Genomic DNA, 14,407 nt, shown 5'->3' on the forward strand with positions numbered 1-14,407 from the left:
GAAGCATGACAATATATGAATGCATACATACTGTAAATTCAGTGGTGGAAGAAGTTCTCAAATCTTTTACTAAAGTAAAGGTTACACTACCACAATGTAGAAATACTCTGTAATAAGTCCTGCATTCAAAATTTTACTAATGGTCCATTTCAGAATAATGTATATTACTGAATCATAAATATTAAAAAATGAAAATGTATTCTATATTATGAGAGCATTATGTGTTAATATTGACAAAAAATTACTCAGTCACTATGACTATACAGTCACTGCTGCTATCTTTCCTGCTTGAAACCAATCAAACATGCTGACAGTGCTGATTTGTGCGGAACTATTGAGAACTACATGAATCACATCACTGCATGGCAGCAAGAGCAAAGAGTGTCATAATTCTGTTTCAACGGCGCTGAACTCAATTGTGTTGTTTCTCTTACGCTGTACTGCTGAACCTCGACCTAGGACTTATTTCCCCCCTCCAACCAGAAGACTGCATTGCCTGTTATAGCCAATAAAAACCATGTCTGCACAAAATTACTCTGACTAGCAAGCAACAAGCAGAAAATAACAATGGAAATAATCTTACAAAGCCCAATTCTCTACTTGGTTACACAAACAAAGCAAAACACCCCAAGGCTAGGTTGACAATGTGGCATGTGCACCACAAAAAACTAGTTGAATCAATAAAAATACAGCCTCAAGCAGCTTTAACATATCAAACTTTTTTTTTTTTTTTAATTTCAGTTCATCACTGAGGACCATTCGCCTCCAGAAGGGAAATACTGGGTAATAAAGAGTTTATATGTCACAAACTCCCAAACTCCATTCAAAATGCAAAATATTCAATACTCAAATTACACACTAATTGACTTTACTTAAGCTCATTACGATGGCATGCATAGGTGCATTCAGTCCCATTGTGCTGTATGTATTACCCAGCACCTGTGTACAGTACAACCCCAAAAAAGTTGGGATGCTGTGTAAAATATCAACGAAAACAGAACGCAGTCATTTGCAAATGAACTACCGATAAGTTTTACAGTGTTCCATATCCATGTAGTAATATCCATTATGCAGTCATGTGTTTCATAAAGTGGTGAACCTTACCCCATCCTTTTGCTTGTCACCAACTGAGCCTTTTGAGGATGCTCATAACAGGTGTTTCTGAGCACTCCACAACTCTCCCAACTCCATTTGTTGTCCCTGCTGTGAGTTAACAGCTCACATTCCAATGAGCACATTACTTGACCCAAGTTCCGGTCTTTTTGTGGGCCTCAAATGCGAAACAAGAAGATATTTTTAAGAGCTTACATGTAGAATTTCATGTGCATACATTAACATTTACATGTCTAAATACTATATGAAAGTGACTTTGATGATAGAAAGTTTTAAAATGCTTAGGTTGAGCTTGGGTGATGGCCTCTTCCCCTAAACGTTTGTCTGTATTTTCACTCAGGCATGAAAACGGGTCATGGGTGAAAAAGGTGAGAAGAATCGGACCCCTCTAGGGGGGTCTGGGGGCATGCTCCCCCGGAAGAAAATTTTCAATATTTCATATTTGAAAGCATTAATCTGAGAAGAAATTCAAGCAGAACTACAAGACAGTATGAGACAGGAGCTCCTCTGTCAGCTCTGTCCACATAGACAGGTAGAGACAGACAAGTAGAGACAGACAGGTGGAGACAGACAGGTAAAGGCAGACAGGTTATTATTCCTGCTAAATGATACTATACTAATTGTTTGATTACCTCTGTACACACACACACACACACACATGCACCTAACTTTTTTTTAAACTTATTTTTTCTTATTACAAATTAATCAACCATCTATGTATTAGTTGTTGTATTTGTATTGTCCCAATGCTTTGGCATTGAGAGAGCGAGAAGCGCACATGCATGCTAGTAAAAACAGCTTTCAGCTTGAAGTGTTTAAGGTATATGCTAAATAAAAATAAAGGCAATTAACATGATAGTTTATTCAACTTTTAATGAAATATGTAGCAACATATTTTAGCAACAAACAGTTCAAAACAGCTGAGTAAAACCTAAACAACAGCAAAATAAATACTTAAGTTGTGTGTTGTGTAGATCAGACCACAGGACTATAATCACCTTATAAAAAATTTTAATAACAATTACCAATCCTCCAAATTGTACACCATAGCTTTAAGCATAGCTTTAAGGGAAAATTACATTTTTTTTTTTTTTTGCTTGGAGCGCCAGTGTCTCCATGGCCCGCTTTCGCTGAGTTGCCACATGTCTCAGCCTTGCCACATCTGAGTTCGTTACAATGTATGTTTTATGTGTCACGAAAGGCTTCAGAGGCTGGGTTATGCAGTATCTATAGTACTAAGGTGCTCTCGAGAGGATCACCTCACCTTCAGCTTTGTCAGTCCTCTCACCTCAAACCCTGGAAAAACAAGTAATAGAGATTTTAGAAAGAAGCACTATTACCAGTGTTTCTTTTCTGTGATTTTCCGTTAGCTATACAAGCTCAAAGCTAAAAGTAGGGCCGGGAGATTAAAAAAAAAAATCTAATTAATTAGAGGCTTTGTAATTAATCAATCGAAATGAATGGCATATAAATATTTGATCTGAGAACAGTGAGAACCTTTTTTTTTCACATGGATTTTAGTATCTACCATTGAATAATAACTGAATACATAGGCTTAAGCAACAAAACAATGTTCACTGTTTTCATGGTGGTACCTAACTGAGACCTTGGGATGAAACTCATAGTAGCATAAACTGATGTGTTGAACTGAGCCTGATGTAAACATGATTAAAACTCAGTAACCAATTACACAGGCAGCTCCATGTTGTCCCTGTGTGGTGTTCAGGGACAGGTCAGGACAATCTGCGAACAGACAGCTCTGAGGTTGAAGTTTATGATAATGAAAATGCACCGTGAGACGGTGACAACTCTGACCACATGTCAGCTGATCAGCTACAGCAGGGGAAACTCTGCTGTTTTTTTTTTTTTATTAATCTTAACTAACACGTTAAAGTCCCGGCCATGATAACAATATAAGTAGCGTCAGCTAGCCTAATCATTTTCCACCGGAGCTTTAGCTGGCTAGCAGCTTAACATTGTGTTCATTGATGTAGCTGCTAGTAGCCTATTCCCTCGCTGTGTTCAATTCATCAAGTTGTAGTTGACACTATAAGCTTATGCCAACTGAGCTCCTGGGTAAATTAGATATAGGCTATCAGACAATCTAAAAATGATTGAAACTATCACTCACCAAATTCAGTCGGTAAATCCCATACATCCACGGTAAATCCAGCTTCTAGCTTCTGCGTCCTTGAAAATTGCGCGATCTTCTTCCTCTTCTTCGCGGCGTCACGCGCACGCACGCCCACTCGCGCGCCCACTCGCGCGCCCGCTCACGCTCGCTCGAACTTTTCTCATCGGATCTACACGATTCACGTAGGTCACCTGTTTCGGCTTCAAAACGGCGAATTTCGCTGAAAGGTGAGTGATTTTCATGCCTGTTTCACTGTGCTGCTAAAACACTGCACACAACCATGAGTGCATTTCTTTACACAGCTTTTACTAGCAAGTGAAAATACAGGATCACATATGAGCCATCGGAATTTCCCCTCGAGGGACGAATAAAGGAATATTGAATTGAATTGAATTGAATTGAATAGAGCTGTTGCTCGAGTTAGAGGGAGACAGAAATGTTGGATGTCTGAAAAAAGAGAACAGGTAAAGACAAGCAACAAATCAGTCGCAATTGAGTTCAAGTATATTCATGCAGCTGATCTTATAAATAACCAAAATCAAGTGTTCTTTGATATTGTTACTCAACTTCATACTCTTGTGTGGTTTACATTCCTGGCTGAAAAAATAGAGCAGAGGAAAGGATCCAGAGAGAACAAAGAGAGTAAATGAGAGGCAAAAGGAGACATGATGAGAGACTGGAAAGGAAACATGGAGAAAAGAGAGATGAGGAAGCAGACACAGGACAAGTCAGAGGGGGAGACATGGTGAATACAAACAGGAAGAAGACAAGACAAGGGCTTGAAGTAAGAAGGGTAGGTAAGGTGTGTGTGTGTGTGTGTGTGTGTGTGTGTGTGTGTGTGTGTGTGTGTGTGTGTGTGTGTGTGTGTAAGAAAGATTTTTATATTTCCTTTTTATTTTTGTTTTTCTGTTCTCTTCTAATTTCTTTCTTTCTTTCTTTCTTTCTTTCTTTGAAATGTATGATTTTAATGTATTTGTATGCTTCTGTAAAGCACTTGAATTGCCTTGTGTATGAATTGTGCTATACAAATAAATTTGCCTCGCCTTGCCTTGCCTTTACTGTTACATATAAGGTAACAACCCAAAGGTACAACTCAGACCATGTAAAAGTTCAAACAAAGGCAATTTATTATAAAGTTTGTCAGCAGTGGAGGGCCGGTGGTGGTGTACTTTTTCAATACTTCTTGGGACTAAATTGGCCCATTTTTAGTTTATAAAAAGTACACTTTAAGTTTAAGATAAGTAAACTTTGAGTATACAGTTAGTTTACTTTTAAGTTGTATTTTGTACTGCAAGTATAGTACAAGTAAACTTACAGGTATATTCTTAGTTTACTAGTTATACACTTCTACCACACTTTTTAGTTTATACAAGTATACTATAGGTATACTGCTAGTTTACTACTGAACTACTTCCAGCCAATTTCTTTTTTTTGGGGGGTGGGGGGGATTTTTGATTTGGCCTTTATTGTGACAGAGACAGCTGAAGAAATGACAGGAAAGAGGGCAGTCAGAGGGGACTACACACAGCAAAGGAGCTTCAGGTGGGAGTCAAACCTGCGGCCACCGCAGAGGACTGGCAGCCTCAGTAAATGGGGCGCACACCTTACCGACTGAGCTACAGGGACACTCCACCAGACCACTTTTCAGTCTATGAAAGCACACTTTTAAGTACACGTCAAGTCTAAATTTAGTCGAATTTCAGTAAGCTATTAGTTTAATAGTTTTTATACTGCAAGCATATTTTAAAGTTTAAAGAGTGAAGTTAATATCATACTTAAAGTTTACTATTTCTATATTATTTTCACACTTTAAAGGTGACATATTATGAAGCTTTTTCAATATGTTACATAGGTCTATGATTTCCATAAAACATGTTTCTGAAGCTGTTTGCTGGAAATAGCTTTCAGGAAAAGATTCTTGCCTCCCTCTATTTGCCTCTATTTCAGTCCCTTTCAGAATGTGCTGTTTCTGGTGTCTGTAGCTTTAAATGCAAATGAGCTGCTGCTGTCCCACCCATGTTACCATGGTAACGGGGAGAGCGTAGGCTCATGTTGTATTACGCAAGTGAAAGTAGCGGACATGGCAGCAGTAAATAGACCGAGTTCATCAGTAGTTGAACATACCTGTTCGAACCTGAATCGGATCCTGAAGGAGGGGAGGCTCCTACAGAACCTCAGAGAATTCAGCAGGACGCTTCTGAAAGGTTAGTCTAAAAACGTCTTTATATTTTTTTCTCTTCAGTATGAGCACCGCCTGTACAGGAGGCAGCGTGAGAGGCCCGCAGTTCAGACGGTCAATGCTCACGCTAGGAAGCGCCAATCCTAACTTGTAGCATACCAGAATGACGGGGAGAAACTCAGCTAAAAGCCTCTACCAAGCATTTGCACCCAAACGAAACATAATTCATACAGCAATAAATCATATGGGCATGTGACGAAAACACTGAAATAGCTTATGTCCACTTTAGCGCGTCTGCTGATTTCACTACGTCACACAAACCACACAAGCCTGGCATCATATGAAAGCAGAGAGTCCGAAGGTCCTGGTTGTTTACATAAAGAGGAGGGGGTTTCTAGTAGTCACTGGGTTGCTGAGACATTGACCAGTCTAACTGCGCTGTTAGTTTCAGCGCTCCGTCTCATTTACACATGCAGGGGCAGAGCACAAGACGACACTGCTGAGCAGCACTACTGACCATTCAGTTCAGGCTGAGGAAAAGTAGCTAGCTAGAGCACACACATTCAAATGTAAAAAAAAAAGGTGCTGTTATTGGCTGAAAATGCTGGTGTGCAACGTTTCTTATTTCTTTAGCTTTATACGTGCATGAATTGTCTTTTTTTTTTTTTTTTGATTGTATCAGTACACGTGGAAATTGTGCAACAATGCTTTCAGAGCCTGAGAACATATATGCTGCCAGGAGGTGCCACAGGTCACAGTATCTTTACCTGCACTTACAGTATGATTGCAGTGTATGATTGCAGAAAACATGCCACTGTAGATACTGACCTTATGTTATGCATAACAGGTTACAAGACGGCTGCAGCAGCTGGATGAAAGGCCTCCAGGCATGATTGACCATCCAGGTTTCGAACTCGTTTGCCTAAATGTGCATACAACACTTACAGGGTTGACTAGGGTCCTTTACAGCTATGGGGGACAGAGCAGTGAGTTTCATCTTAACCAACTTCATTGTTCATACGCTATAATAAACTAAATAAAGTCAGTTATATCTTTTCTTGAACATATAGCCACGTTTTTTCTTAGCAAATACTGTATATTACACATTTATTCACATGAAACATTTTATAGATATAGAATACATATTTATTGACATGAATATTTGTACATGGAAATACAGTACAAGTGAAGGAATCACTGAATCCATATTAGAAAAATGTGAATACAGATGTTGACATTATAGAACCTTTTGACTAACATAATGTTGAATTTTCTCAGTTGTTACAGGTATCTAGCCTATATGAGTTTTGTGAGCTGGTGCTGGAGCTTCCTCGGCCAGAAGATTTGTGTAGTCATCCCATCACGTGCATGTCCATCAAATCATCAATATACCCTGTGCAATACACAGACACACAGAAAACATGAATCATTAGTATCATTTATTGGATTATTCAACAACTGTTAATATAGTGACATTTTGCACTTTGAATTCTGTGGTTAAGTGTGTAGTTTTTGGTTTATTTATTGTGTGACATGTACAATATAAATGTTTGTTTCTTGAGTAAAAAAAAAGTTAACACAAATGTGGCCTCAGTCTTCACTGCACTCTCTCTTCATGAACTTTGGAAAGCTCAATTTGAAAAGAGGATCCCCTGATGATGTGGTGGTTTGTCCTCTAACAGCATTCTCGCTGTAATGCAGTGCAAAAGTATATTTTTATGATAACAGGCCATACTTAGGAGTAAAACATGACAGCACTGTTACAGTGTCAATTCAAGCACTAAAGGCTGCAACAGCTCACTGCTACACTTGATCAACAGCAGGTAACTGTAATGATACACTGGCCTATGTAAAAAGAGAGAAGTGACTTCAGCTTTATCTTACGTGTATAGCTATGCCAACAGCTGCATGCAGCGTAAAAAAGGATCACTCATAAATAAAATCCAGAGAAAAAACGCTTGGAGTGTAAATTGTGCTGGGATGTAGCAGTCTCAACCATACACTCGCTTTGCCCTGGGCTTTTCTAACATACACCAGTTTAGAAGATATTTCCAAATGCATTATTTTCACAAATTCCAAAGCTTAGACCCGGTGAAGCCACCGTGTATGTATCGCTTGACCGACCTGGTCGCTGGGTTTGCATATGAAGACCGTGCTGATTGCTAACTAGAAGCTTGCGGTTAGCGTTAGCTTGTGCTATATGGCAAAACGCTACTTTGTTAGTTCGTGTAGAACTGAAAAATGAACACAGCTAAACATTTGTAAATGCTGGCATCTCCCTCGGACATGCACTAAATCATTTACAAGACCAGAAACGTGGTGTGATGTACCAGAAGCTACGGTAGCAGCGAGCTAACGTTTGACGGCTGAAGCCATAAGGCCCATTTATACCCTCCGTAAATGACGGATACGGACGCTTTCGTCCGTATCCGGAGGCTGTTTCATCCGTCAGTTTGTCCGTCGGCTCTGAGTTTAGCCATCCGGAGCTCTCCGGACGAAACCACTCGAAACCACCGGAAGTCGTGGGGGCAGTGTATGTGTGTCACTCTGAGTCCAAGTACTGTTCCAATTCTCAAGTCCGCATCTCGACAAGTACGCTCAAATACCCGGATGTGTTCTTGCCCCTCCCACTTTATCGAGGATGCATCGGATGGTGACTTGTGCGGACTTGGGGCAACCACGTATCCCAGAATGCATTTCGTCGCAACGATGCCGGAGGAGAGGACTCACAACTATAAGTTACAAGTTTGGAAATACTGCTGTTTTAGTAGTACGGAATATGGTTTTAAGATTATTTTATGTGAGAAAGTGGATGTTAAAACTTAAAATCTGTGGTCAATTCATCACGATAGCGCGTAGTTTAAAATTTGATCCAAAGTTTTCGGAGATGTGTCGTCCTGCTAACGTCATCAAGTACGCTGCTGTCCCAATTGCAGAATGACGGTCCTGCGTCCTCCCGTCCTGGAGAGACTGTACTCCTAAGTCGAACTTGCTAAGTCCGAACTGCCAAGTTCGTAAGTCCGAACTTGGCGTACTTGGTATTGAGAAACGGCCAAAATGAGCAAAATGAGTCAAACTAAAAACCGACGAAGAAGAGAACCGGCCTCACGTCACTACCAACATTGGACATTTAAAAATGGCGGGTAATTTGGAGGAGAGGATCTGCGAGTTGGTGAGGGGCTATGTACATTTGTACGACTCAACAGTCCCGGGTCACCGTGATAAACAGCGCTGTAGAAATAGCTAGGAAGAAATAGCGGCAATTGTGGGACTCCCGGTCAAAACCGTTGTGAATAAATGGACCCTTGCCCGTGACCGTTATGTGCGGGCGCACAACAAGGCAGCGGCAAAGATGAGTGGGGATGCTGCTGGGGGACCCGAACATCCTATCCTCCAGCGTCTAGCCTGGCTGGCATGTGAGGCACCGAAACACGGCGTCCAATTATGAGGTAAGTGCATTTTTTTTTTTTGTGCTTTGTAAAACCATCAGTGTTAATGAATGGGGTATATGCCAGACCCATTGATGACACATATACTGACGCTAATGCTACACAATCGCGTGACTTATCTTCGTACTTGTGAATGTAGCTCGTAACATAAAGTTGTAATCCCTTGCCTTTTTACTTGAGGACGCCCTTGATGATGTTTGAATGAATAAATAAATAAATAAATGTTTGAATCTATCTATCTATCTATCTATCTATCTATCTATCTATCTATCTATCTATCTATCTATCTAATAATAATAATTTTGTATCTTTACAGACTCAAGATCAAGCTGGGGAAGAGGAGCGGGAGGGAGAGGAAGAGAGGGAGGAGGACGACGACGATGAGGGTATTTCCCCACCTGCAGGGCCTGTGTCCACATCTGCACCAATTGATGTGGGAAGTACCCCCTCTCAGAGTCCCCACCCAGGACCTTCAAGGAAGAGGAGGAAAAACTCCCTTCATGATGTGGATGCTGCATTGCTGGCAAGGCTGGAGGAGTTGCGACATCAGGAGCAACAAAATAAAAATGTGTTCAGCACCTTCACTGCCTATCTGAACACCGTGCTTCAAGAGCTTCCTCAAGCTGAAGCAAAGAAGCTGATGAAGGATATCCAGCAGTTAATGTTAAATTATCAGTAATATGTACTGATGATGTATTGATTAGTTAGTTTTGTTGTTTCAATTATTGTTAATGTTGTTGAATGTTTTTTATTACTGTTTTGTTTCACTGTTTTTGCCACTGTTGCACTTTAGTGCTGAAAATAAATTGGCACTTTAATGACATTTTTTGTCATTGAACTGATTAGTTATGAAAACAATAGGCTATTTTATTATAACAAAAGACCAAATATGATTAACACTCAGTAACTTGAAGCATTTCACTGTAAGCAAAAAGATGAAAGAAGTTATTGAGTTGAATGGGTTTTATTGACATTACTGAATGTAAAAGATACAAAGCCTATAATAATAATGATAATACTATAATACACTACTACTACTACTAATAATAAGAATAAGAATAATTATACTATAATAATAATAATAATAATAATAATAATAGTCCCATGAAGAATAAAATACACATATAAAACATATACAACAAGTTAGAAAAATAAAAAGGGGACTTTAGATACAGAATACAGCCATTAAGCTAGTTTAAAAGTGTGCCACGTCTGACATGCCTGTCCTGCCAATCAATCCTCCCTTCATCTGTTTGGAAATACTCCTTAAAAATCTCCCTAACAACCATGCCATCCTGCGTGGCTCTTGCAGCTGTGATGCGGCGGGTGGGGAGGAGGTTGGTGTCTCCCTGAATCACCTGTCTCCATTCTCCAGGAGCACCTTCCGTGTCGACCATTCCGGGTGGTATATAGCGATGTTGCTCAGGGAGGGATTGGTCTCCTTTGGACAGGAAATTGTGTAGAGCCACACATGCCTTTGTGACATCCTCTGCTGTTTCAATTGAGCACTCCATCGCCCTTCCGAGGATCCGCCACCGGGCAGCAAGAATGCCAAAGGCGTTTTCAATTACTCTCCTGGCTCTCGAGTGCCGAAAGTTGTAGACATTTTCCTCCTGAGAGAGTTGCTGAGATCCTATTAACAGAATATAATTAGGCTATTAGAAATTATATTTACAGAGGATAAACCGCGACACGTTGCAACAACGTAGCTAGTCAGAGAGTTTGGGCTAAACTGGAAAAAAGTGCAAAGTTAAGGTTTTGATGTGTTGCACTGGGTAACAGGCAGGCTCCATTATAATTAAATTTTAATTAATTAATGCCAAAAAGAATGAGAGAAAATTTATTAGAAAGGCTACTCCACTCACTTACCAGGGAATGGGCGCATCAGATTTATTTTTTGTGGAAATGCTTCATCGGCCACAAAAACCAGAGGTGTGAGAACATCTGTCCCAGGCAGAGGAGCATGTGGAGGCAAAGGAAGACGTCCCTGGATTAACTGCTCTCCAAACTTTGTTCTTGTGAAAACTCCAGCGTCACTCTCCTTGCCGAAGGCGCCGATATCAACGAAAGTGAAGCAATACTGTGCATCACAGGCAGCCATCAAAATAAAACTAAAAAAACCTTTGTAGTTGAAAAAACTACTGCCGCTGTTTGCCGGTGCCTTCACACGGACGTGCTTCCCGTCCAGGGCTCCAATACAGTTGGGGTAATCCCATAATCTCCAGAAATCCCCACGGATGGCTTCCCATTGCTCTCCATGTGGGAACCTGACGTGGTCTTGCAAAACGACCCAGAGAGCCTGGCACACCTCCTTGATGATCTTGGAGACCGTCGCAGTGCCCAACTTGTAACTTGCTGCCAGGGCTTGTTGGCTAATCCCAGCAGCCAGAAATCGGAAAGTGAGGGAGAGGCGCTCTGCCTCACATACGGGAGCTCTATGTGATCCCGCATGAGCAATTTGTGGTGTTAAACGGTGAAGCAACTGATCGAAAGTTGCGGCGGACATCCGAAAATAGGAGAAATGCCTTTCTTCATCCATTTCCCGCATGGGCAACACAAGTGAGAAAAATTCTCCATTTACGTATCGGTCCTCATTCAGTGGCCTTACATGCCACCGCCTCGCAGACCTCTGATTTTTTCTTTTTTTCCTATTTCTCATTATTGTCATTATAATAAGCTCCTCTATTGATGCCATTACTGATGCCGGTATATGCTGACAGAAGCGTTGACAAGGCATCGGCTGCCATGACAACGGCTCTGTAATTTATGACTCGACATTGCCCCCTAGAGGACACACTGACAAAACACTGAAAACGGACGGAGGTATGAAGGACCCCTACAGAGGCAACGTGTGGGACGGACGGATGGATTTCGTCCGGATCCAGAGGGTATAAATGGGCCTTTAGTCTCGAAGCTAGCGGTTAGCCTTACGTCGTTCTCAATGGCAAAACAAGCACGCTACAACACGCAAGAGTTCGCGCTAATCTACAAAAGAAACACACAGCTAATTATTTGTATACTTACATGTCCTTCCTCTGCAGGTATTCTACGCGAAGTTGGAAGTGAGCCCTCCTTTAGATGAAGTCTCTCAGCTAATCCTGCCTCGTACTGACCGAGGTTGGAAAAACAGTCAGCCTTGAAGTGGTTAGCACACACCAGCAGGTTTTTGCCAACTGTAGCGGGGACGTTGCCTTCAAAAATGAATTCAATCCACGCCGCTCTTTTGTCCTCTGCGGCTGGGAGCCGATGGAGCGATTTGTGCTGCTCTTTACAGCCAACAACAGAACCATGCGTGTAGCGCCCCTACCTACTCGGTGCTTTCGATAACGAAATGGCGTATCTGTGGTAGCGCTGTATCTGGTGGGTGGAGAGACACCGGGGAGATGGGGAGGGAGCGCTGGCTGGTGGGCGGGAACATGTTCCCTTATTGCGTATTAGCGACCGACAATTGCGAATGGCTCGTGTGGAAGGGTGTTTTCAGAAATCCGTATCTCACTGGAAATAGCGCAAACGGTCTTATTTCACACTTTGTATGTGTGTGGCAGCACCAGAGACCCAAAATAACACCCCAAAACCCAGAAAAAGTTGGTTTTTCATAATATGGGACCTTTAAAATACTACTAGATCACTATTTAGGTATAATTAATATGTTATGGCTCATAATAGAAGCCAGTATGTATCAAGTTGGTCACAATACTGAGACCTTGGAAGAAATGTCAATTTTTTTCTCAAATAAAATCAGGCAAATGTTTATCTGTTTCTGTGTGGGTGTATAACACTACATAAAAGATGAAGTTCAGTTCCACCCATGTACTATTTACTCTAAGCCATTCCACCCCGAAGCTGACTTGTTACTGCAAATGTACTTGTGGAATATGTAAGTTCATGAGATAGTATGTAAAACATACTGCAGTGTACTTCAAAGAAGCCAGCATGTATGGGAAAATTATTTTGATAGGCTACTATCAAAAGAATAAGCACGACTGCAATCCAAATATACTTGAACATTATTATACTTTTCCTAAGTATATCTCCATCAAAAGTTCAGGTACAAGTATAAGCCAAATATACTTTCTTGTATACTTTTCAGTATAAGCCAAGTATACTGAAGTATAACTTTAAGTATGTCTCTGATAAGCACATCAAAGTAAACTGAAAGTATCCTCTCTTATTTTTAGTTTAAAAGAAGTATACTAATAGTATACTCAAATAAACTTCTTTTTGTAAGGGAAGGCAGAGTAAAACAGCAGAAACACTGGGGATGAGGGAGGAATTCCGTTAGACCCTACCATCCCCAGGTGCATCAAGGTGTAAAAGAAACATGGATGTAGAGTATCTAATGCTGGTTTGGTGTCAGGTAAATATATTTGTGTTGTGTGTGTATGAATGTGGTAAATATATGCATGGTTATATAATATGATAATCCATCCATCCATCCATTTTCTATACCGCCTATCCCTTTCAGGGTTGTGGGGGGGCTGAAGCCTTGTCGTTAGCTTGGTGGCTAAGCTAACCAAGCAACTATGCCCTGTGAGTACAACATACTACTCAAGAAAGCTAACAAAAAGATCGCTGACCTTAGGAGGTATATTCAATAGCATTCTGAACTGCAGGAGAAAGGCTCTCTTTTGGCTAACTTCATGGATGTAGCTTTTTGACAGCCTACAGGGATTACCTTTCCCAGTGCAGCCATCCAGGACACAGCCCTGTGGGACTGTTCCACTTGTCCATGGTGCCCCTCTGCTGGGCACCTAACTATGGGTCATTCTGTGTCAAAGTGGTGGTCTGTGATTGAGACTTGGGCAGGGCTGCCTCACTGCCTTGTCTAAGTATCTCCAACAGCCCTATGTTACAACCCTCCGGTCCACCAAACTGATGCTCCTGCAGCTCTAACTCAGAGAGGACCCTTCTCCAAAAACGGTGTCTGCTGACACTGTGGCTTTCCTGCTTCTGGATGGCTAGCAACATTCTGGTGGCTCTCTGTTCCAGCGAGTGTAACATCTCTGACCTCCTCTTCTAAGCCTGAAGGAGGGTATGCTCAGATGCTCTCGATATTTTAATCTCCCTTACCAAGCAGAGCATCCTTCTATCAGTTCTGCCTTGCCACAACACTCACCTTCTCAGATGCCACATCCAGTCACACTGTAGAACGAATGGAGTCCACCCTAACTGGCTGGGAAGCCTAATTCAAGCAGTTAACTTGCAGCATGCTTGTGGAGATCTGCAGTCTCCCCTCCTTTCTCCCTTCTGTGCTCCGGTGTTTCCCCTTCCTGGTGTCTCCTGTTTGTCTGTCCCTTGTCTGTCTAGTCTGTGTTGCTGCAATTCAATTCAATTCAATTTTACTTATATGGCTCCAAATCACAACAGAGGTTGTCTCAGGATATTTTCCATATAGAACCGGCACAGACCAAACTCTTTTATTGACAGACACCCAACAATTCCCTCATGAGCAAGCACTTGGCGACAGCGGCGAGGAAAAACTTCCTTTTAACAGGCAGAAACCTCAGGCAGAACCAGACTCTGGGTGGGCGG

The 14,407-nt window shown here is 41.4% G+C and overlaps 1 protein-coding gene across 1 annotated transcript; it reads right to left on the bottom strand.

The window, feature by feature from the left end:
* Positions 1 to 10,065: 10,065 nt before the first annotated feature.
* Positions 10,066 to 11,414, bottom strand: LOC139331767 (uncharacterized). The gene is made up of 2 exons (XM_070963391.1): positions 10,745 to 11,414; positions 10,066 to 10,508 (listed from the first exon to the last, which is right to left on the bottom strand). The coding sequence occupies exons 1-2, from the start codon at positions 11,412 to 11,414 to the stop codon at positions 10,066 to 10,068; spliced, it is 1,113 nt and encodes a 370-aa protein (XP_070819492.1).
* Between the last annotated feature and the right edge of the window lie 2,993 nt (positions 11,415 to 14,407).

Source organism: Chaetodon trifascialis, chromosome 5 (genome assembly GCF_039877785.1).
Source record: "Chaetodon trifascialis isolate fChaTrf1 chromosome 5, fChaTrf1.hap1, whole genome shotgun sequence".
Classification (NCBI taxonomy): domain Eukaryota; kingdom Metazoa; phylum Chordata; class Actinopteri; order Chaetodontiformes; family Chaetodontidae; genus Chaetodon; species Chaetodon trifascialis.

Excerpts from the sequence above, each read along its gene's own strand:
- LOC139331767 (XM_070963391.1), bottom strand. The coding sequence starts at position 11,414 with ATGGATGAAGAAAGGCATTTCTCCTATTTTCGGATGTCCGCCGCAACT. Across the intron at positions 10,509-10,744 it reads TCTGATGCGCCCATTCCCTG|GATCTCAGCAACTCTCTCAG; the intron begins GTAAGTGAGTGG and ends TTCTGTTAATAG.